Source organism: Chlamydotis macqueenii, chromosome 1 (genome assembly GCF_036417535.1).
Source record: "Chlamydotis macqueenii isolate bChlMac1 chromosome 1, bChlMac1.mat, whole genome shotgun sequence".
Lineage (NCBI taxonomy): Eukaryota > Metazoa > Chordata > Aves > Otidiformes > Otididae > Chlamydotis > Chlamydotis macqueenii.
Window position 1 is genome coordinate 97,726,136 of NC_141556.1, and position 22,529 is coordinate 97,748,664.

Here is a 22,529-nt window from a genome sequence, read left to right on the forward strand (position 1 = left end):
GATCTTAATCCACTGCTGCATATTATGCTGTAGCTTGGAACTATCTTGGTGTTCTCTGTGCATTTTGTTGTTGTTTCAACAGCAACAAAACCAATAAACTGAAAACTGCCTTCTTCTCAACTGAGCTAACCATTACACATAGTTTGTATTTAAAGAAAATACTGTGATTGATAGGTTAAATCTTTTTTTTTGTCAGATGCCCCAGAAGTTTCAGTAACTGGCTATGATGGAAACTGGTTCATTGGAAGAGAGAATGTTCAGCTCAGATGTAATGCTGATGCAAATCCATTACCAATGGAATTTATGTGGACCAGGTAAATATTTATAAAAAGGGGCTTGGCACATAATTCAAGTAGTACAATATCTTAGCTTACAGTAAATACTTGTTTTGAAAACAAGATGTATATGACTTGTATTGGGTTGTAATGGTATTATGCAGCATTTAAAAAGGAGAATACAAGATGTGCGTGTGTATAAGTATGGGCGAGTGGATATCTTGAAAGTTTAGAAGCCTGAACAGTTTGTCATTACTCTCAGCATACAATCTTTTGTAATTAATATGGGAGACTAAACTGTGTATGTTGCAGTGTGTAGAGGAAAGATAGATAAATCTAGTAGGGATCCAACTATTATTTCGTTAGTTCTGTTTTACTTAAAGTAGATTGTAAACACTTGAACAGATTTTTCTGTATCTCCATTTTAAAATCTGGAAATTACAGTTGAGATTACAAATACTGCTTACAGAATTATAGAATGTTTTATATTTTTCTAAAGTGCCTAAGTACTTGCCAAGGCAGATAAATGTGGTGTTTTGCATAGTGGTGGAAACTGGGTCTTGAACGTATCTCCAGTAAAGAGAAAACCCACCAAAAATCTCTTACGTAAGAGTCACATTTCATGAATATATAGATTGGGTGGGCCCTACTCAAATTTACTGTTTTGCTTTTGCAGTTGTGAAATAACTTTGGGCAAAAGACAGAGGAAGACAATAAAAGCAAGCATAGATGAAAATCTATCTTGTGAAGAAAAAAATTAAATAAACTCAGCTATTTTAAGTTGATTTGTTGCCTGTTGAAACAAGGGAAATAAGTTTCCTAAGAAAAGTGTTAATTCATATGTAGCTATGCTACTGTGCTTCTGTTGAGAAAATCATAGGAATATTTACTGATATGAAGCTGTAATATACTTCCCTACCTTCTCAATGGTAGATATAATTTAGTATATAGGAACAGTAGTCATAATGTGGTTTGAAAATATTGTATTGGTGAGTTTGGAATTGATTCATGGCAGTTTTGCAAGAAAACAAAACATTCCTATAACTGACTTAATCCTAAAAGCAGCCATTGAATTCTCAAGTCAGTATTGCAGCTAACTCTAGTCAGAATGACATGGCTACATTAAAGTAGGTTTAGTAAAATGTATGCTTTACCTATGTGCTACAGTAAGCTGCCATCCTCATCCCATGCTTAGCTCAAATTTGATGTGATGAGAGATTTCAACACACAAGAATTCCTGTTTAAAAAAGCATGCCAGGCTCAAAACAGCAGTACCGCTTGTTTCTTTAGATGAACTGGGTTCTCAGTTCTCTAATTTGGATTTGAGATGTATGTAAGAAGTAATTAATGCAACCTCTATTTACAATTCCAGAAGAAATAAACTTTTAAATATATTTAAAGCACTTCAAGCTTCAGAGGTCACTTAAACTTCTAAGGTTAAAAGTGAACCAACTTTTATAAAAAAGCTGAATTTTCTGGAATAAAAATAATGTACCTTTTTGTTTGAGTAACAACAAAACCCATCCAAGAAGCTGTAATACTGATGGAGGATCTTCAAGGGGAGGCAAGGGGGAACACTACACAAAAGGAGAACTTGTTTGTTAAGCAAATGGAAACTAGCTGTTTTGAAATTGTCTTATCTTACTGGTTTCAAATTGTAATAGCCTCTGGAACTACACACCAAAAAATCTTTATAACTTGGAAGCAAAGGTGACATTGTATTTGCTAGGATAGTAATATTTTCATGGTCAATAATATTTTAAATTATGTTGCACATCTGAGAACTTTAATAAAGTAGAAGTTTCCAACCAATTGACTAGAATTTTTTTTTTTTAAATAAATACTTCCAGTCCTGTGAATTATGAAGTACATGCTTAATCACTTTTATCACCTTGATATGACTGAAGCAACTCTGGGCAATAATCAGTCAGTCAAGCAATGGGCATGTTGCCTTGCACCTACATTTGCTGGAGATCATGTTTACTGGTAACTGTGGTTTGTTTTTTTTTTTCCATTTGAGTACCTATTTTGAAGTGTCAGCTGTGGCTTTTTTCAGTACTACTTAACAAAATCATACTTGCTGAATGCTTCCAAGATACTGAGACCTGGTGATCGTGTGTTTGAATACTTAGTCCTGCTTAGTTCTTAATACTTGGATAAAGGCAAAATGAGATGCAATGGCATAAAGTTGCACAGATGTTTACTCGGCAATTGGCAGCTCTGTTAAAATAATTGCAGTGCCTCTGCCCTTTCCCCTTTCTCTGTTGTACTTACACAGTTGTTACTGCAATTGCATGCAAATTGCTACAGGGAAATGATTTGGAAAAACTAGTTGATTAGAAACAATTTTGTTTTAACCAATTGTTTCACTAAATGTATCACCAAGCGCCAAATTTGGTTTCAGTGCTGCAATTTAGATGGACAAGTGATGGAGGATGAGAATAGGCAGGTAGGGAGGGAAGAGACTGCTTGAACTCTTGCTCGGAAGTCCTAGTCAAAATGTCCTGTAAATGAAGCATGTACTGACAGAAATATTTATTGTGATAGCTCAACTGAATGCAAAAGAACAGGCAGATAATCCTGACAGCAGTATAGGTGCATCCTAGTTTCATTGTTAGTTTTCAGAGCTTGAGCTGGATTGTTCCTGCAGGTTCTTCTGAGATAACGTCGTCTTAATTGTAGTAGTGGTCTTTTGTAGACAGCTTGCTAATACCAGCAGATTTGATATTTAAACAACTTGGCACAGAAATGAAATACTAAATGTTCAGGTGGACACTGTGAATATCCAATGAAAGCCCACTGACAATGTCGAGCACAGTGAAAAGTTCACTTTCTAGATTGTTGCAAATATTATTTTAAACTTGTTACATTTAGACTTTAGTCACGAAGATTTACAGTGGAAATATAACGAACTTTTTTTTTAGGTTGGATGGACAGTGGCCTGAAGGATTGCTATCTGTCAACAATACTCTGCAGTTCACCAGCCCATTGACTTACAACTACACTGGAACTTACATCTGTAAGGTGACTAATTCCCTTGGTCAGAGAAGTGATCAGAAGACTATCTACATATTAGGTAAGTATTACTTCTCAGCAAAGACAGAATGTAAACTCAATTTTTTTTTTGGGGGGAGGTCAGTGATTGAAATAGCTAACCAAAGAGCCAGTTGATGCATAAAATATTTAGGCCCTTTAATTGTGTGAAATGCTATTGAAAGTATGGATTTGAGAGCTACAGTAAAATTTGGGATTAAACTGACTCTTCAATAACAGCAACATAGAGTGGAAAATCTTAAGGTTGAGGTAGTTCCTATAGTGCTGCTGAGATGATTACTTTCTCCTGGTAGGTGAACTTTTTTCCCAGTGTTTCTTGCATTTTGGCAAGAAATACTGACTGCAATAAAAAGTACCTTGTCTGTGATATGTTGAAAAAAATGATGTTAGTGGGAGGGGAACAACTACAAGTCAAAGATGCCCTGCTTTAAGGAAGTAAGGATTATGTTCTGAACATGTGCATTGTACTCCAGTTATTAGTCTTCTTTTTGTGGGATACAAATATCCAGTAATCATAAAGTTAAGTATCATGCAAAACTCTTGCTGATCTACTTGGTATAATATAGCAGATGTGTGTGTTTAGCACCACTGCTGTGGAAAACATCCTTGTATTTATTAACACAATGTAATTGCTTTTTTACTATGACACCTTCTTTGCGAAAGAACATCATGACTTAGGGTGTATGATAGTGCTGTACAAGTGTGAAAAAGCTCTCCATATTTCTACAACTGATTAGCTAAACTAGCTAGTACCTAGCTTAGTCAATAAGTGCAAATATATTATCCTTTTTAAAGGAAAACAATAGACATGAAAATTAAAACTTTGTTCTGTTTGTATGGTGTTGCTGCTCTTCAGTAAGTTCTTGACATTAGTTATTCCACAATGTGAGTTAAGTGCCAGAGTGCATGTTGTCCAGTTACAGGATGCAAACTGTAAGTTCTTACAAACAAGTAATCTAATACTAAATATGAATGCGTAAGCGTTAAGATGAGAATGAAAACTTAATACTAAAACTGATGGTACAGGATTTTTGAAGCCACGTGTATCACAATTCATATTTGATGATTACTTGGCATCTTTAGAACAAAGTATAGTATTTCAGTCAGACTGACATAACTACACTGCAGGCCATTGTGGAAAACCTGTAAGTTCTGATTAACTGACTAGTTAATGTTAGTTGATTAGAAACTTCTAAATAGTTTGAGTCAATGGAATTATTTGTAAACAACTTAAAAATTGTATACAATTCTAGCTATTACATGACTGTTAAATGCTGCAAGTTATTATGATAGCCACTTCTGCGAGAAGTTACTTTTGGATGCTTGGTTCTAATGCTTTCTTTGTGGAGCTGTGTACATGACTGTGTAACAGTCCCGAAACGGTTATAAGACTGTCACATTGCAAGAAGTAGCAAGTCAAAAAAATATCAGCATTAAATAGAATGAAATATTCTCCTGGAATGCTACATTCAGTACACTTGAACTGTATTGCTGTTTTCTGAGTATAGCTCTGTTCTTAGCCCTATTCTAACTGTGAATAGGGGGGAAGTTTTTTCAGTTCCACAACTTCTCAAGTTGTCAGTTCTGTGAACATGATCTGCTGTAAGTAGAATACATGCTTTTTACCGTGGCTGTCATGCATGAAAATACAAGTCTATCATTCAAGTTATGTTTGTGGTAACAGACTAAAATGGGCTAACTATGAAATCTTATGTGATGTTTCCTAAAATGAATAAAATTTTTGAAAAAGCAGAATAGAAATACATGCTAGTTGAGCTGTGGTGATGGCTTATGTTCTAGCCTATGGTAAATGCAATGTAACTTGCACGAGTTGACTGCAGAGCTAGTTAAGCTGCAGTAGTTGACCTTCGGTGTGGACTAATGGATACTGTTTACACATGTGCTGCTCTTCAGCTTTCTTCAGTGAATTTGTTTTGCTGCCGTGACTTTATTGCATATAACAGAACTCGGCTCCTTCTAGGGAGTGCCAGAACTGGACTCACCTAGCTAGAGATCATACAGGGTCATGGTTGTACAAATTATGCGCACCAGTAAAAACAAATACTTTAGTTGACACTAATTTCAGTTTTTAAAAACTTAACGTTAATCTTGGAGGGTGTAGCATGACCAACGTCTAAGAAAATGCAGGTGATTTTTAGGCAACTTAAAATAAATCTGGTGGTGTGTCATTACGACTAATGCTCAGACAAGTTGTACACGTCAGTTTAATGCTGAGACAAACATCCAGCACTCTGCTCTAGATACCTTAGAAGATTATACCAAACTGATTAAAAGCATTGTGTATTAACTTTTTCTGTATAGGAGACTTGATTAAAATGACAGGTGAGGCAGTCATAAAGTATAGCACCTGTATTGCTTTCAGAAATAAATATTAAGCACATTTTATTTTAAATGTGAGAATAACTGTTCAGTGTGACTGGCTCTTCACGTACATGAAATATGTTTAAAATGATGCAGGATGGGTTAATGACTATGAAATAACAAAAATGTCCATCTTGACTAATAATAATTCAGGAGGGAACATAGACTCATGTTGAAGTACAGAAAATAAGACTGAAGCAGTAAACTTAAGGTAAGCTGCTTACCACCTTAATATTTGACTTAATTGAGCAGATATTATCTAGTAATGGTGAACATGGCACTGCTGTACTGTAGAGCAATCATTTAATTAGCTTATTTGTCTATCTTAGCTATTTTCCACTGTATAAAACTTGCCAAAAACCAAGTGAAACTTCGAAGCTAGCAGACCCTGTATAACCACATAATCTTTTAAATTTTAATTAAAAGCTGTCAAAGAGGATTTATGAAGCTAACATTTCTGAACAGTCATGATGCTGATTGTTGTAAAGCTTTTTAACTGCTAGAAAAAAATAACTGTTAAGTTGAAATGTGTTTTAGGATTGGAATGCAAGCTGAGCAAAAAAAAAGCTTTTGGTTCTAATATGCATTGTTAACAAATAAAGCTGTATTTTTAATAAATTCTGTGCTCCTAACCTTTTATGTTGATGCTCTTAAAGTGGAATAGAGAAATATAGGAGTAGTTGACCGGGACTAAATAACAGACTCATTAGCTTTTAGTTACAGGAGGTTATATACATCCTTTTATAAGGATAGGAAAATACTAAAATGGTATTTGAAGCTAGACACTTTTTTTTTTAATATTGGTTTTAGGGCACATGTATCTTCACTATGTCTTACTTCTTGTCCTGGTTTTGTGTAGTGGGGAGGGGCTACTGTGGCAGCTTCTGTGGGTGGACTTGGCTGGCTCTAGGGTGGACCCGTCCATGGCCAGGGCCAAGCCAATTGGCAACAGTAATAACACCTCTGTGATAACGTATTTAAGAAGGAGAAAATAATTTTAAAAAGTGAGGAAGCAGACGTGGGGCCAGAGGGGGGAGTCGTGAGCCTTGTGGGCCTTGCAACCCTCACCCTCTGGCCTCCTGCTAGGTGGCTGTTTGAGCCTGACTCTGCCCAGCTCAGCCACAAGAAGTGAAGAGAGAAGATGTGAAGAGAACCTGAGAGGCATCTGCCTGAGCTGATTGTGAAGAATTTCTTGTGAAAAGAACAGCTGCTGACACCAAGATCGGTGAAGAAGGAGGAGGAAGAGTAATGCTGCTCCTGGTCAAGAGTCCCATGCAGCCCATGGTGAAGCAGGCTGTCCCCCTGCAGCCCGTGGAGGCCCATGGAGGAGCAGAGATCCACCTGCAGCCCATGGAGGACTGCACGCCAGGGCAGGCGATGCCCAAAGGAGGCTGCGGCCCATGGAGGTCCTGTGCTGGGGCAACCTTTTCCTGAGGGACTGCACCCTGTGGAAGAACGGACTTGTGCTGGAGCAGTTAATGAAGGACTGTAGCCAGTGGGAAGGGCCTGACACTGGAGCAGGGGAGGAATGTGAGGAGTTCCTCCCCTGAGGAGGAAGGAGTGGCGTAAAGCGATGTGTGATGAACTGACCGTATTCACCATTCCCTCTTCCCCCCGTGCCACTTGGAGTGGGGAAGGTGGTAGAGATAACTTTAAATGAAGTTAAGCCTGGGAAAAAGGAGGAGTGGGGAGAAGTTTTGTTCTCTTCCTCATTATCCTGCTTTGGTTTTATTAATACTACATTGAAGTCATTTTCCCCAAGTCAAGTCTGTTTTGCCCATAACAGTAACTTGAATGATCTCTCCCTGTCCTTATCTCAAACTTCAAGGTCTCTGTTATCTTAACTGTTCCCCATTCCCTCAGAGGGTGGGGAGAGTCAGTGAAAAACTGTGTAGCTTGGTCCCGAGCAGGGCTAAACTATGATGCTTGTTCAGTAATGCAAAGTTAAACTTGCCTTTATAGTTGTCCAACAAAAGCAGGTCATGCTCCTTACAGACTTCAGAGGTGATCAAGTGTTGTTGAAGTTCCTACAGCAATGGATTTTCCTAAACAAGCTGTCAGCTTGATATGTAAAGCACTTCATCTTCTAATATAGATTTACCCAGGTTTTTTTTTACACAGAGAATTGAACTTTATTTTCTTGACTCTGTGTTCTATCACCTTCATGCTGTTTATAGAGGCTTCCCTTTTCTCCATTTGCAGGAGAGGGGTGACCTGTGAGATTCATGTTCAGATAGGAACATATTTGCTTCCTCTGTCGTAAGTTCAAATGACTGCCTTTGGAAGACACTACTTTTTGGAAAAAGAAAAGTCAGCCTTTGTTAGCCAGTAATCCTTACAATTCTAGGAAGATGTGACTTGTAAGTACAGTCACCTTCTTGTAGAGTGGATATTGTCAGGGTTAGCATAGCAGAGGCTGATCATTGTTATTGCTTTTGTTTCTTCATATGTAGACTTCTCTTGTGAGAGAGCATTCTGAGTACAGGCACTCTTGTATTTTCTGAAATACATAGCAGAAGGGATATTGATAAACTGCTTTTTTCTACTGTATAGAAAAGAGAGTCCCAGGACATCTGAACTGCTAACTTCCGTGCTGCCTGTTATAACAAGCTTTGAACTTTCAATGTTGTTCCTGAATATTACTTGCAAGCTTGAGGTTATGTTAGTTATAAGTTGTTCTCTTGTGTCATGAAAAAAATGCCAAAATGTTCTATTTGATGTGTGGTATCACAGCTAGAAACTGCAAAAGTGCACTGAACTTTAAAAATGGATGATTTATGAGGTTGCTGCAGGCTGATCTCAATCTTAATGTCTATCATGCTGCCAAAATGGAGGGGAACAAAGTGAAAATGATCCTAAGAAAGGTATTTAACTCCAATATAGAACCTATGTATGCAAGACACTTTGTGAGGAGAGGGTTACACAGTGTCCTCATCCACTACTTGACTTTAGAGTGGGAATAGTTGGAGAAACAATGATAAACTTCAAAATCATTCAATCTTAGATGTTCAGGAAGCCTTCTTTCATGGAAAGGCTAATTTCCTTGCTGTCATAAGAAAGTTGCAACCTCAGTTTTTCAGCAGTTGAAAGAAAGGGCTGTTTTTATAATACCTCGCTACATAGAGTTATCAAGTACTTTAATTTTTAAGTACTTAGCATCTAAGGGAAATATAACAATAACAGCAGGTTAAGAAGCAGAGCTAAATATGTCTCTGTACAAACATATATATAATATAGATAGATAGATATACACTTTCCACTTAGTAAAACGACAACTGCAAAGAGAGGGATCTTGTAATTTGTGCAAAGCCAACTCACTTTTGGATTATAAGTAACTGATAGCAGATCCTTGTCTTGCAGAAGACAAAGAAAGGGATATGGGAGTCAGTGTGGCTCTTGAATTGTGTGGGGTTTCTGTTTTGTTTTTTAAATGAGGAGAATTAGACTTTATCGTGGTTTTTGAAACTAGACAGACTTTGACTGTATTAATACATAACTAGCCAAGGCACCTTCCTTTCCAAAACTTTGTTTCTGAAATGTTTAAGTGTCAAATTTCAGCCGAAGGGGATGTGTACGAGTGTTGAATTTTCTTCTTCCTTAGGATAGAGCTAGTCACCTTACCCCTGAAATACTTCATAGTGGGCTAAATCCAAAATGGTTTATAGTTTTAAAATCCTGTGTTCTCTAGTGGATTTTTTACAATGGTGTGCTTGTTGATATCAAGACAGGACTTAACCGAAGATTTTGAAGCTAATGGTCTAGTTTTAAGGATGACCCATCCATCTCTTTGCCCATTCATCTTTCTGACACTTGGCTTCTTGTTGGCTTTGAATTCCCATGGAAGCAAAGATGGATCCTGGACAGCTGAATAAGGATGTACTGCAGGGGGATTGAGGTGGGGAGATGCAGTGTTTGAGGACACAAGACATACCATGTAGTTAAATGTCTCTACTAAAGTTGTTTGTAGAAACTCATCTGCCCAAGGAAAATTGTTTGTATTGCAAGAGCTGGGAAAACTGTATCAAGAATAGTAATTAAATGGAAAAGTAAAAATCATACTGAAGCTATTGAAAGTTGGTACCAACTTTTGTGGGAAACATCTAGAAAATAAGTAAAGCATACTGTACAAGGACCACGGTGCTTTGTTTGAGAAGGTATTACAGCTTCACTTGAGTTAAAGCACAAATCTTATTTTTCTTGGCAGAAAACTACCGAAAGCTTTGAAACAAACTAGGAAAACTTGACTTCTTTTTATGTATGGAGGGAGCTGATGGGTTTACTCTTTTATACTAGAAAATAGGTCTTTGCTTTCTTCAGTTATGTCTCCTATTGTAATGAGGGTGGTAGCAATGTAATAGTAGAATAAATTTTTTGTGGGTCTTGACTTGTCCTCATCATTACTGCAGGATATATATATAAGGATTTGAACGGGACCCAGAACATAATAAGATAAAAAACAAAAATCAAGATGAATTTAACGAAACCAAATGTTATTCAGAATTTCTGCCTCTTCCAGCTCCCTGGCTTGCATAGATACTTTGATATGTTGTTGTGGTTTGTGCAACAACATAAGCATACATCAGTGAAAGATGAGAGCTGTTAAAAGTTGGGTCGTAAGTAAAATGTTAAAGATGCTTTTGAATAAAGTGCCATTTGAAACAATTAAGATCAATGATGCACTTAATGTTTTGTGGAAAGCATTAAGAACTTAAAGAAACAGGTATTGGTGATGATGTGAAATGTTGTAATTAAACAGCTTCTTAGTAGAAAAAAAATGGTTTTACATACCAACAGATGGAGTGGTATTTTCTTAATTTGACGATAGCATTTGAGATGTGATTTGCAAGCAAAATGTTATGGAGTAGAGGTAAGGACCTCTGGCATTCCTTATCTTAATGTGGTTTTCTATTTGGGAAACTTCCTTGGTGCAGGAAGTAAAAAAAAAAAAACATTTTAAAATAAAAATGTCTAGTTTTACATTCTGAAATGAGTGACATCAGATGTTAACTTCACATGTTCTTAGCTGTATTTGGCCTTATAAACAAGGAGGGATTATTTTGATTTTTGTCTTTGACAATAAAAGATACAAATAGAGTAGAAGTATTCATGGTTTTGTATTCTAGGAATACATATAAACAAACACTGTGTTGATAATACATTTGCAATTAACTTAAGAATAATATGTCGATGAGTGCTTGTAGATAATGCAGCTGGACAACCTGACAACTGGTGGATGAAACGGACGTTTGGGAGAAGTTTTTCATAGAACACGTAATTTAGTATATTAATAGCATGTAATTGCTACTGTATTTATTTTGCATATGTGATAGTTAAACCTGGCAGGATGCAAATAGTACATACTTGGGAATGTGTATTTTATTGTGGGTGTGGAGGATGAGACTTAAGATCTCAGTATCAGAAGGAAATAAATAAATTGCAAAGCCAGTTTAAAAAAAAAGTATATATAGCCTCAAATAACACATTGTTGGTACTATCTGAAATTGTATTTTAAGCTAACAAATCTTGTATCTAAAGCAAATACATTTTTAAGGAGGAGGGTTTTGAGTTTAACTGCTTGACCTATGGATTTGTGGGACATGGGAACCCCGGTAAACTTGGATTACTTAATCTCTACTTCTTTGTTAAATTAAGCTCACTTTAAATCAGTTTTTACTAAAATCATAATCTGGATTCCTCCTGTTCATTTTGGTAATGCATCTTCCTTGTTCAGTTTCCTGTCTTCTGTCAAATTAATTCATTTATGTATAGCTCCCTAACAAATCACCACTTTTACATAGTAAAGAAATAGAATTTTGTGCTTTGAAACTCTATGTAAAACTTACTATGTCAAGCTTAATGTTACATTCAGCAGTGAGATGTAGTCTGAAGTATGATTTGTAGCAATTATGACAAGTGTGGCAATTCTGTCTAGTATGACAGAATTGTATGGCCATCTCTGAGTAGTAAGATGAAAAATCATATTTGTGAATCTTTGAAGTTATGATTTGTCAAAGAACTGGAGATCTGTCGAGCTTCCAGTTACATCTGTTTCACTACTTGTGGTGGCAAATCTAGGATGCCTCTGTAATATGGTAGTAGTAGTTCCATGAATCCTGCTTATGGGCATTTAACTAAATAACATAACATAATGAGCTACTTGGCTGTCCATGTAATATTCTCTCTAAAAGAGTCAAGCTACAATAACATGTTTAGTGTTTGTTGCTCAACTGATTTTAATATTACCTTGCACTAGGCAAGGCAAAAAGCCAATTTTATGCAGTGTGGCTCAAAAATAGAAACTGGAGTTGCATATAACATTGCAGTTGACTGGGAATCTCAGGTGGCTTTCTCAGTGTCATCAGCCCATCATTTGCAACCTTGTCTTCAATACAAATGCATACATCTCCAGTAGACCTAAAGAACAAATGAAAAAGCTGAGTCTGGAGAAGCTTGGTATTTGATAGTCTCTTGTTTACTTGCATAACCTGACATGAAATCAGTTGATATTTTATATTGTGGCATGAATATGGAAATTTCTTTGTGCATGAGGGATCAAATTGCTTTTAGGAGAAATGCATAGAAATAATTTTTGCTTGAAATGTTCCTTTTTTTATTTTGAAATCCTGAAAGCTCCTGGTTCAACATAAGTGTTATTTTAAGATTAATACATGCCATTTTTAACTATGCTTCTTTCACTAATCCCAAGGTGAAGCTGAGTAAGTTTATTAATGCAACAAATGTTTTTGGAGAGAATACCTTAAAAATCAGTAGATCATGTGCTGCTGACTGAGCACACAACTCATAGTTTTTCATTCTTACATTCAGTGCCCTGAACAATTTCTGAAGCGGGAATTTAATGTGAAATAATTAACTCTGTGACATAATAAATTCTCTTAATCTAGTATTCCTAACTGCTGGCTGGAAATACAGAGGACTGCTTGAGTTTTTCCCGACAGACAGCATTCTTCCATGGGGGAGGTAAATAATGAACTGTGAACAGTTGAACATCTGAGCAGAAAAGCTGCATCTCCTTACTTTGAGGAGGGCAAGATGTCTACTTAAAGATTTTTACTTTCTTTTCTCCCCATGCTTCCTGTCCTGCTGCAGTATGGCTCAAAACCACATGTAATGAAGTAGTTCAAAGCCTGTGGAAAGCATAAGACTTTTCATAGTGCCATGAATTTGAGAATGAAAAACTATTCTTGTAGAACATACCCATCAACTTTGCTTTCTTATAAACCCTTAACTGATTTAGCTTGCATTGACATTCTGTGCCTTTTCTGTGTCTTGTCTACTTCTTTGCTCTTTCCATTAGATCCTCCTACTACTACCACTCGACTGCCCACGATTCCCTGGCATCCTTCGACTGATGGCATCACAGGTTTAGCAACACAACCTAGAATAATAGATTTCCCAACATCAACCTTGCCAGCAATGCAGGAAGACACTTGGGGTACCATCATCGGTAGTGCGGTGGGTGGGGCTCTCTTCCTAATACTTGTCAGTGTTCTGGTTGGAATTATCTGCTATAGGAGAAGACGGACGTTCCGAGGTGACTACTTTGCTAAGAACTACATTCCACCATCAGATATGCAAAAAGAGTCTCAAATAGATGTTCTTCAGTCAGATGATGTGGATTCTTACCCTGACAGTATAAAAAAAGAAATAAAGCATCCAATGAACAGCTTAATATCTAAAGCATATTTAGAAGAGCATGAAAAACCAGAGTGGAACAATATTGACAATATTAACAGGTACCAGGAATGTTATGAAAGACCAATGGATTACTATGAAGGTGGAACATTGGGAATGAAGTATATGGGTGGTGAATGTTATGATGACAATGAAGAAGACTTTGTTTCTCACATAGATGGCTCAGTAATATCTCGGAGGGAGTGGTATGTGTAGTGACCACTGAAAGCTAAACGTGTACCTACAGTTCATTTCATTGGCTGATCACTTTCAGATTGTTTATACTTAAGAGCAGGAATAAACTCTTTGAAACTGATTTTTTTTTTTGAAGGTTTTTATATTGTGACTTGACAAATGGAAATACTGAATCTGGGGACAATGTATTTGAGCTGCTTTTTCTCTCAATGCTGTACTACTGTTTAAGATTTGAGTTTTAATGCAGAGTGCTTATATTGGTCTATGTCAGAGGTAAAAAGGCTAAATTAAAGTTGCCATTCAAAATTGTTTAAGAATAAAAAGTTCCTGTCTTGGCTCTCTGATTTAAAAAGTTTACCGAAGGCGATGATCCAATATAATCCTTTGAGGCATTTACTTTGCAGATTAAGTGAATTAGTCCAATCTAGATACCATCCATGGTAAACTTAATGCTTCTGTATAGCAAATACTTTACCAATTAAAATGAGTTACAGCAGAATCAAAGCTTTATCTTTAGGTTTTTCTGCACAGAAATGAATACCTCTTAGCATTTTAATGAGCCTTCTTGTAACTATGTACTTAAAAGAAGTTATTGCACTGAAGCTAACTTATGAACAAGATTTTGAGGAGTAACTGTGTAAACAGGTCGAAGGGTTGTCTTTGAATAAGATGAAAAATTATTTTTTATAGTAATTGATTTCTAAAACTTATTCTAGTGTGTGTATATACATATAGTAAGGTATTTTTAGGCCTGTAATTGGCAGGATGTCAAAACTCACTAATGAATACAAGACTATTTTTGCAACTACATAGGGTACAATCTGAGACCTGTTCCTGAGACTTTGTGGGAATCTTACCATTGAATTTGAAAGCTGGAGAGCTGGACACAACTAAGAAAACAACTAACAGATGTTGAAGCTGGAGGCTAATGCGAATTTCCTTATTTTCCTGGGTGCCAATAAACATTAAGCATGCTAAGAGGTGTCAAAGCATTTGCTAGAATTTTTATGACCAGGAGTTAAAACAGGGGTTTTACGTTGCTGCTGAACAAGTTAAAATGCTTGCTTTGAAGAGACTAACTAGAATTTCAGATTATTAGTTGGGAAGTGGACATTTGCATTGCTACTTTATATAGGAAAAACGCACTCTCCAGTGGTGCAACTACAGAACCTATGAAACACTTTAGGTAAATTGTGCAGTCTCTGTACTGCAGTGGATTTTTTTTCCCTGCAAAAATTGAAACCAATTTAACAACATGTTCTTCAAAATGATGTTGTATACATTGTATGTAGGACATCTCATTTGACTTTGTCTTGAGCAGATTCACCAAACTAATTCTGCTGATTATGTAGGGACGAATGAAATAACTTTAGATGAATTACAGAACAATGATAAATTCATAATTAGAATAGTGGATCCTTTGAAGTGCCATTTTTTAAGTGTTTAGCTTGAGAAAATGAAGCTGATAAGGCTATTAGTATTTGAAACCTGAAAAGGGAAAAAGATCTGCTACCTATGAAGTGAAATAGGCTGCATAATTAGAGCTGCTTCATGAGCATTCATGCTGGAAGTTCTTTTCTATCCTTGTGATCCTTGGTAGCTTTCAGCATTCAGAGCTTCACAAAAATAGTTATATTGAGCATTGTAGACAATACACTGTGATTGCATATGACTGCATGTCTTCAAAAAAAGATTAAGACAACAGCTTTATTTGAAATTCAAATGGAAAAGCATCCCTAAACTACTTAAGTTCATGTTTGGATTAATGGAGTACTGGTAAATGGTTGCTCAAAGTCTCAACAACACTAGCAAATGATATTGTGTGTCTCTGTAGTTTGAGTGCAAACACAAGGAAAGGAGTTAAACTCTAGTTGAAGGTTCTGATCCAAATTATTTCTGTAATAAAGAGAACTCTCTTCAAATAAAAAATACTTGATATATCATCTTTAAAAGATGGTGTTACTTGGAAATAAACATAACCATAAACCTGTTCTCCACATGGGATATTTTGCTTTTGTCTCTGTGGATTTTTTGTTTTGATTTCTAAAAAGATATATATATTTAATTCTGATGGGTTAAAAGTTGAAATGTTTTGGAATTGAAGTTGATTATAGGGATAGGCCTTACACGCGTTGCAATGTTTTGTACATTATGTCTGCTGTAAAAAGAATTTATTGTAAGTATAAATGGGTGTTGTGTGAATAAACTTTTTGTTACATTCTGGAACATAGGTAATGTTCAAAAGTGTTTGAAAGATAAATTCTTAAAATTGAAGATGAAAAAGCATAATAAAACCAGACACTGGGTAGAAGGCACTAAGGTATTTAAGCTATTTAAGACTGACTTCTTAGCACTTCCTCTTGGAGACCCTAAGCTTATAAACCAAGTGTCTTTAGAAAATATTTTTTGAAGTATTAACCTTGAGAATGATAAATTGGGGTAGTTGCTGTCCAAACAGTTTCACTTTAAGCACAGCCAATACACTGTCTAGGATTCACATTCTTTAAAAAAAAAAATTATTTTTAATTTTGTTTTCAGTTGCTATAGCTCTGCTTTAACCATATTTCTTGGAGTGAATCAATTCCCATCTATTTCTGACCAACTGTGGTTGTTCAAATGCTGTGCAGCTGACACCGCACATCCTAGGTGCTCTCTGGCTTGTTCAGCTTGGCTGATCAAGGTTTCTGATTGTTTATCTGGCTAGACTGATAGTCTGTGTGCCTACTTTTTTGCCAAAGCAAACTAAGTGAGCCCTGTGGTAATTGCACTTCAGTTCAGTTCCTGTATGTTGCTACACTTGCCAGGATATTACCCTTTTTCTTGGTGTTTAGAGGTAAACGGGTGGCTATTGTGATCTCACCCCAAATAATATTCAATGGCTAAACTTTCATTGGACGTATAATACTTTAAAATATTTCAATATTATAGCAGAATTAACCAAAAAAAAAGAGAAGACACTGGAAAGTTAGTGCAGTAGGAAACAGTCAGACTCTACTGGTGAAGTTGTGATCACAAGATCAAAGCGTCTTCATGAATTCTGGACCTAATGGTGTACATTAGTTATCTGCAACTTTCTTTCTTAAACAAGAGGGCCCCCAGTGTAAACTAAACTTAAGCCAATTAAAGTGCAGTGGTTAAGTGAGCCTTCCCCTAACTCACATGCACATTTTTCAGGAGAAAATGGGAATTACTATTCTTAGGTGTATAGACTGGTACTGACAGACAAATTGAGCTTATGCGAAGAAAGCTGTTTTGTAAAATAAAACAGTGATCAATGAAGCTGATATGTTATGTTGATCTTCTGGAGTGAATTAGCTTCTGGCTAGTTGTTAATCTCTGATTTAAAGAAAGTTGCAAAAAAGGGTAATTGCAGTTCTGTTTGATCTACTTAAACATACCTGTATGAGTGATCCCAGGGAAGTCAGCTGTCAGGTCTTTCATATGCAGTGAGAGGACAGAGATCCCTTTATCACACTGGAAATAAAGTGGGTTTGGATGTTTGGTTTGGGGTTTTTTGTTCTTGATTTTGTTTGTTTTTCAAAATGAGGGATGAGAAAAAGATGCCTTCATCCTGCTTTCCAGCATACAGGTAGAACAACAATTACTTAATTATGAGTAACTGGTAAAACAAATTAGATAGTTGTCTTGTTTTTTTTGACCTGTGAATAGAATATATAACAGGAAAGGCTCCTAAAATTTCCTCTGGTAGGGGATTAAGTAGAGGATGATTGTGTGATTTTTGGATAAACACAGCATATTATTATTTCAGAAGGAAAATAGCTGAAGTAAGCTGCATTAGAAATATATTACAAGTATAGAGCTGTGTTGTTTTCAAAATCCTTTGCTGTTACCTTTCTGACTGAGTAATCAATGTAGATCCGACCATTGTTTCTCTATGTTACCCATCTTTTACAGGTAAAAGTTTTAGTGATACTAATGTGAATTATTCCAATTGTGCAACTTTTTGATAAGCCTTTTGTTGTAAGTTTGAAACACTGAGATGGATGATATTGAATTAAAGTATGCTCACAGGTTTCACAGCTTTGAGATTTAAAACTTTTTTTAATTCCTAGTGTGGTGAAATGGGTGACCTTTAAAGACAGACAAGTGTGTTAGTTAGTTCAGTATGAAAGTTGTTAAATGTTAGATTTGACAATACTGAGGTCAAAGGAAAAATGCTTCTTAAAAAAAAAAAGCTTTCTCCTCTCTTGTTAAAATTTATTTATAAAAATGAATGTTTCTCATAGCTTGAAGTGTGAAGTTCTACAGATGATAGATGATCTTAAGGGTTGTTTTGATAAGTATAAGCAAAGTATTAGTGAGTTTGCATGTTTATTGCTCCCAGTAGTCTACCTTTTTTCCCCTGACTTCCAAGTTTCCCTTTTTCCTTTGTGTAGACTTCAGTGGCTTTAATGAAAGATTGCCAATAAAGCCATAGTTGTCTAGCTTTTTGAATTAACACCTTGTTTGCTCATGTAAATGCAAAGTATGTGTTCTGTAACTTCATCTTGCATTGAAACCAAACATAGAAGCATGCAGCTAGTATTTATTAAAAGTAGTCAATGAAATTTTGGAAACTGTATTAACGATTCATGAGCTCTTTTAATTCAACCAGTTTTTTAATTGGATGACCAGAGCCAAGACTGCAAGAGTGCCTAGTGCAGGACAAGGCTTTCTATTTGGTCACAGAAGGAAGAAACATTTCTCAGAGCAACGCTGAAATAGCTTATCTGAGTATTGAAAGTATGTGAACTTCTTGAAGGTGTAATCTATGCTATCACATTGCAGATGTGCCATTTAAGCAGACATCATCTGTTGCTGTAGCAGGGGCTGTGATTGGAGCAGTCCTTGCTCTTTTTATCATTACCATCTTTGTGACAGTGTTGCTGACCCCAAGGAAAAAAAGGCCATCCTATCTTGACAAAGTGTGAGTATGTGTTGGAATTTTTTTTTTTTTTTTAATTGAAAGCAATATGCAGAAAGTATTTGTTCTATACAGGAATTTAAATGTCTGAGTTTCCTTAGCAGCTGTTCAGCTGTCATAATTTCAGGGCTGTATTTTCAGAGTATACAAATGTAAAATCACTTGCATTTCTGAAAAAGAAACAAGGAAGCTAAGAATTACTTCAGAGATAATGTAATTCTTTGTCTTCAGGAGGTTTTTTGAAAGAAAACTACTCAGATTGTGCTGGAGGGCAGGGGAGATGTCCACCTCAACTGATTGACGGAGACTGCTAGTTTTTAATAACTGTAGGTCTGACATGAGAGCAAATTGACCATGCTTTGCGGAAGTGAAAGTCTGCTAAGATTTATCCGGCTAGGTGTGTAAAATGAAGCAAGCAACCACAGACATATGTGCTTAAAAATGACTGACTTAATGTACTTTTTGGAATGTTGGTTGATTGTTCAAGTTTCTGGCACAGACAGGCAGTTTACTTTTTTTTAAGCATCCAATATGGTCAAACAAAAAAAAAGTCTGAAATTATTTTTTCAGATAAAAATGGATGATCTCTAGACCCTGTTTGGAATATGCATGACAAGTGACAATGGCTTTGAATATCTGTAAATATAAATATTTTCACATGTGCAGTATACAGTTAACACTTAAACTGAATGAGAAATGAAAATGTCTGTCGTGTATATACTTAATGAGGAGTAGAATGAAATAACTTCTAGAATTTAGCATAAAATAAAAGTCAGCATTTGAATTTCTTGAGCTAGCAAGATGAATCAAGTGTTTTCTTACAACTGAGTAGTTTCTAACATGGTTAGAAACACCGTTTGTTTCTCAAATTCTGTGGCTGAAGCATATTTATATGAATAGTCTTAAACATTTTAATTTTCTTATAACCGTTTGTTTTCACTGAGAAAGTTATAGTAGAGAAGTCTTGCACATAATGATTGTAAAGCTTTCTAGAAGGCTTTTGAAAGAAAGGCTGTAGTAGTAAATGTTGCTCAAGCTGTAACTCATAACCTAGAAGCGATGATAGCTACCAGTAGTCCCTAATCCTGCATAGTTGGAGGGGATTCAGCCTGCTTAACACCTTTATATGATGAATAACATATTATAGGTGGTGCTTTTCTACAGAAAGTGTGTGGCTGAATTATGGTGGGTGTGTTAATGTGACAATGTTCTGTATATGTCATGGCTAACTGAAAGGTGCATGTGTCCCTGAGTGTTGGATGATTTGGCAACTAATATAAATAAATAATATCTAACTGACCATTCAGTTGGAATTCACAAACACAATATGTCTTATTTCACTCTCTTTACTACAGAATTGATCTTCCACCCACTCACAAACCATCCTCATGTGAGGAGAGAGCATTCTCTGTACCACAGAAAGAAGCTATGCTTCAGGTGAGTAAGTGGTTGTATGTATCTTAATTGAGGTGGGTAAAGTGTTAGCTTTCCTTTATTATGTTAATTTAGTTTGATTTTGCTTTCCTGCTAATGTATAGAGTTTTTCCATTGTTGATTCACAACCAAGACATTTCCCCACATACGTGATATCTGAATCTTATGTCCTTGTTAAAGTCATCCTTGAAGGTCTGGAAACTGGTGGGTAGATCCTTTTTGTATCTCTAACAACATTTGACAGACTCTGTTCCTCTTGAAGTAGAAAAAGATATAGTTGAAATTCTGTAATGATTAAAAGAATACACGTAACTTTATAAAACAATCTTCATATGGAGAAAAAAATATACTTGGTAGACTTTAACAAGTGACTTCAGCATCATCTTCCTTGCTAGTTGCAACTGCCGTTCTTTTAAGCTGTTAAGGTTTGAGTAGTGGGGATCTATTGGATTTTGGGCTTTAGGGGGGCTAATTTAACAAAGTATGATTTTGATTCCCAGTGAAGATCACTAAATAGCTTTTAAATGCTTGTAATTATGTAATTTTATATTTTTTTCTTAAATTAATCTTTATCACCAGCAAAAGACTCTGTACTAATTCTGTGAAAATAATTGATTTTTTTACTATACTTTTGACAGGTAGCTTCATGTGATCCAAAGTAGTGCTGTCCAAACAAGACAGCAATGAACAATGAAGTTGCTTACCATCATTAAGTGTTTGTGTGAGTGTAGGCTGATATAACAGGATTATAGAGGTGATACATAAAAGAGGAAAGCAAATTCTAGCAAATGAGACAGTTAAAATAAGTGGGAAGCAAGGAAGGATAGGACTTGACCTTCTTAGTTACAGCATGGCTTTGCCCTGGATTGGGCTGCTTGTGAAACTCCAGGTGAATTCAGGTTTCTTTTGCACTATGCAACACAGAATGGACCTGTTAATAGGAGACGGCTTCCGTTAACAGCATTAATTATTACACTTCATATAATAAACGAGTCTGTTCATGAAAAATATAGATCCTGACTATAGCCCCTAAAGTGTTTGGGGGGCGTGATAAATATTAAATCAGTCAGTCTGATTTCTAGATTTCTGCTCACAGTGAAGAAAACTTTAATCACCTATTAGCAAGAATTAGATTGTAATTGTTCTTAATGGGGTTCTTATTCCATCTTCAATACTTTGTATAATTACTGTGATTCTAACCACTGATGTGCTGAATTATAATACTGAGGTAATTCAGACAATCATTTGTTTATAAGAAATAATGTTTTTTTTCCAGTACTCTCGTGTACCTTTGCAGCCTTAAGGACCTATAGAAGTCTCTTTTTTTGTTTTTTTTGGGGGGTTTTTTTGGTTTTTTTTCCCCCCTAATAGAGAGATGCCCTAGAAAAAAAATCGTCACTCATCTTCAAAGATGGAGTTTGATGGAGTAACACTGAAAATATTCTTGTAGATTTTCTTCATGTGGCTGCTGGTTACTAAAATATGAGTTGCCAATAAAAGCTTTTCTTTCTTATGAGAGTAATGCATTAAAAGAAAATTGTGTATTACAAATACTAGATTGAGTAATACTTGTTGCTGAATGAAGCAAGAAACTTTTCTGAGATCCATTGCTACTGTTAGTAGGAGCCTGATGATTATAACATTATGAAGATATAAAACACTTAGTTGGCAAAAAGCGTAATAGGTTTTGGTCTTCTCATCTTGAAGGTGATATAACACCTAAGATGACACAAAAGAAACAATGCTTTTCTGTACTAACTATGTAGTAACTCTTTCTTCTGTCACTACGATACTCAGCAAATGGCTATATTGATGAATCATACTTCTGCTAACACATTTCTATGCTTTAAATATTATGGTAAATATTTTGCTTACAGAATCAGAAGATATGGACTATTCTGTTATGTGTACATCTAGTGCTGTTAGGTGGCAAAATTATAACAAAAGGAAGTGCATTTATCCTTTACAGGGCTACTCATAAAGTGTATGCCTTATTGTTTTCCTCTTCTGAACTCTACTGTCTTTGAATTCTTTCTTTGTTTTGTTTACTGTGGCTTCTGTTAGTGAATACTTAAGAACTAAGAAAAGGTGAAGCTGACTGTAGTCTTTGAACATAGAATAAAATGTTTTATCTAAATATATTTTGTAAATAGAAAAGACCATAAACAGACTGAATTGAATACTCATTTTCCTCAAGCTGGATAAATAGAATCGTAAGTTGTTTTGGGAAAGAGAGAAAAGAACTAGTTTTTTCAGGCTAGATGTTAACTATGCTTTATTTAAAAAAAAAAAGGATGTTGGCATAATACTGTCAGTGTACCTCTTTTTTTCTCTTCTGTGGAACTCTAAAACTGAAAAGAACTGGAGCTGGAGGCTGAGTCTTCCTAGCTGAGACTACCTATAATCAACATATACTCTGTTAGACATGAAGCAAAAGCTTCTGCTTTGCCTAATAGAAATAAGTGTCAAAATACTAGCTGGCATTGTTTTGGTGTAATAAGCCAACATTTGAATAGCTGTAAAGACGTAAAAGAAGCAATTTAGCAGCCTGTCACTATGTCTTGTTCTATTTA

The 22,529-nt window shown here is 35.8% G+C and overlaps 1 protein-coding gene across 4 annotated transcripts in view; it reads left to right on the forward strand.

Moving 5' to 3' along the window:
- NECTIN3 (nectin cell adhesion molecule 3) overlaps nt 1–22,529 on the forward strand; it is a 67,197-nt gene that overhangs the window by 32,753 nt on the left and 11,915 nt on the right. The window contains exons 4-7 of one of the 4 annotated variants that reach the window (XR_015260585.1): nt 197–314; nt 3,200–3,351; nt 13,027–15,168; nt 15,456–15,824. Coding sequence is in view for 3 of the 4 variants with exons in the window: in XM_086762737.1 (XP_086618863.1) it covers nt 197–314; nt 3,200–3,351; nt 13,027–13,619 (863 nt within the window). In the remaining variant the exon portion in view is untranslated. Of the gene's footprint in view, nt 1–196; nt 315–3,199; nt 3,352–13,026; nt 15,825–18,386; nt 18,526–19,877; nt 19,960–22,529 lie in introns of those variants that run through there. The other 3 variants (XM_086762743.1, XM_086762751.1, XM_086762737.1) reach the window with 3 other exon arrangements.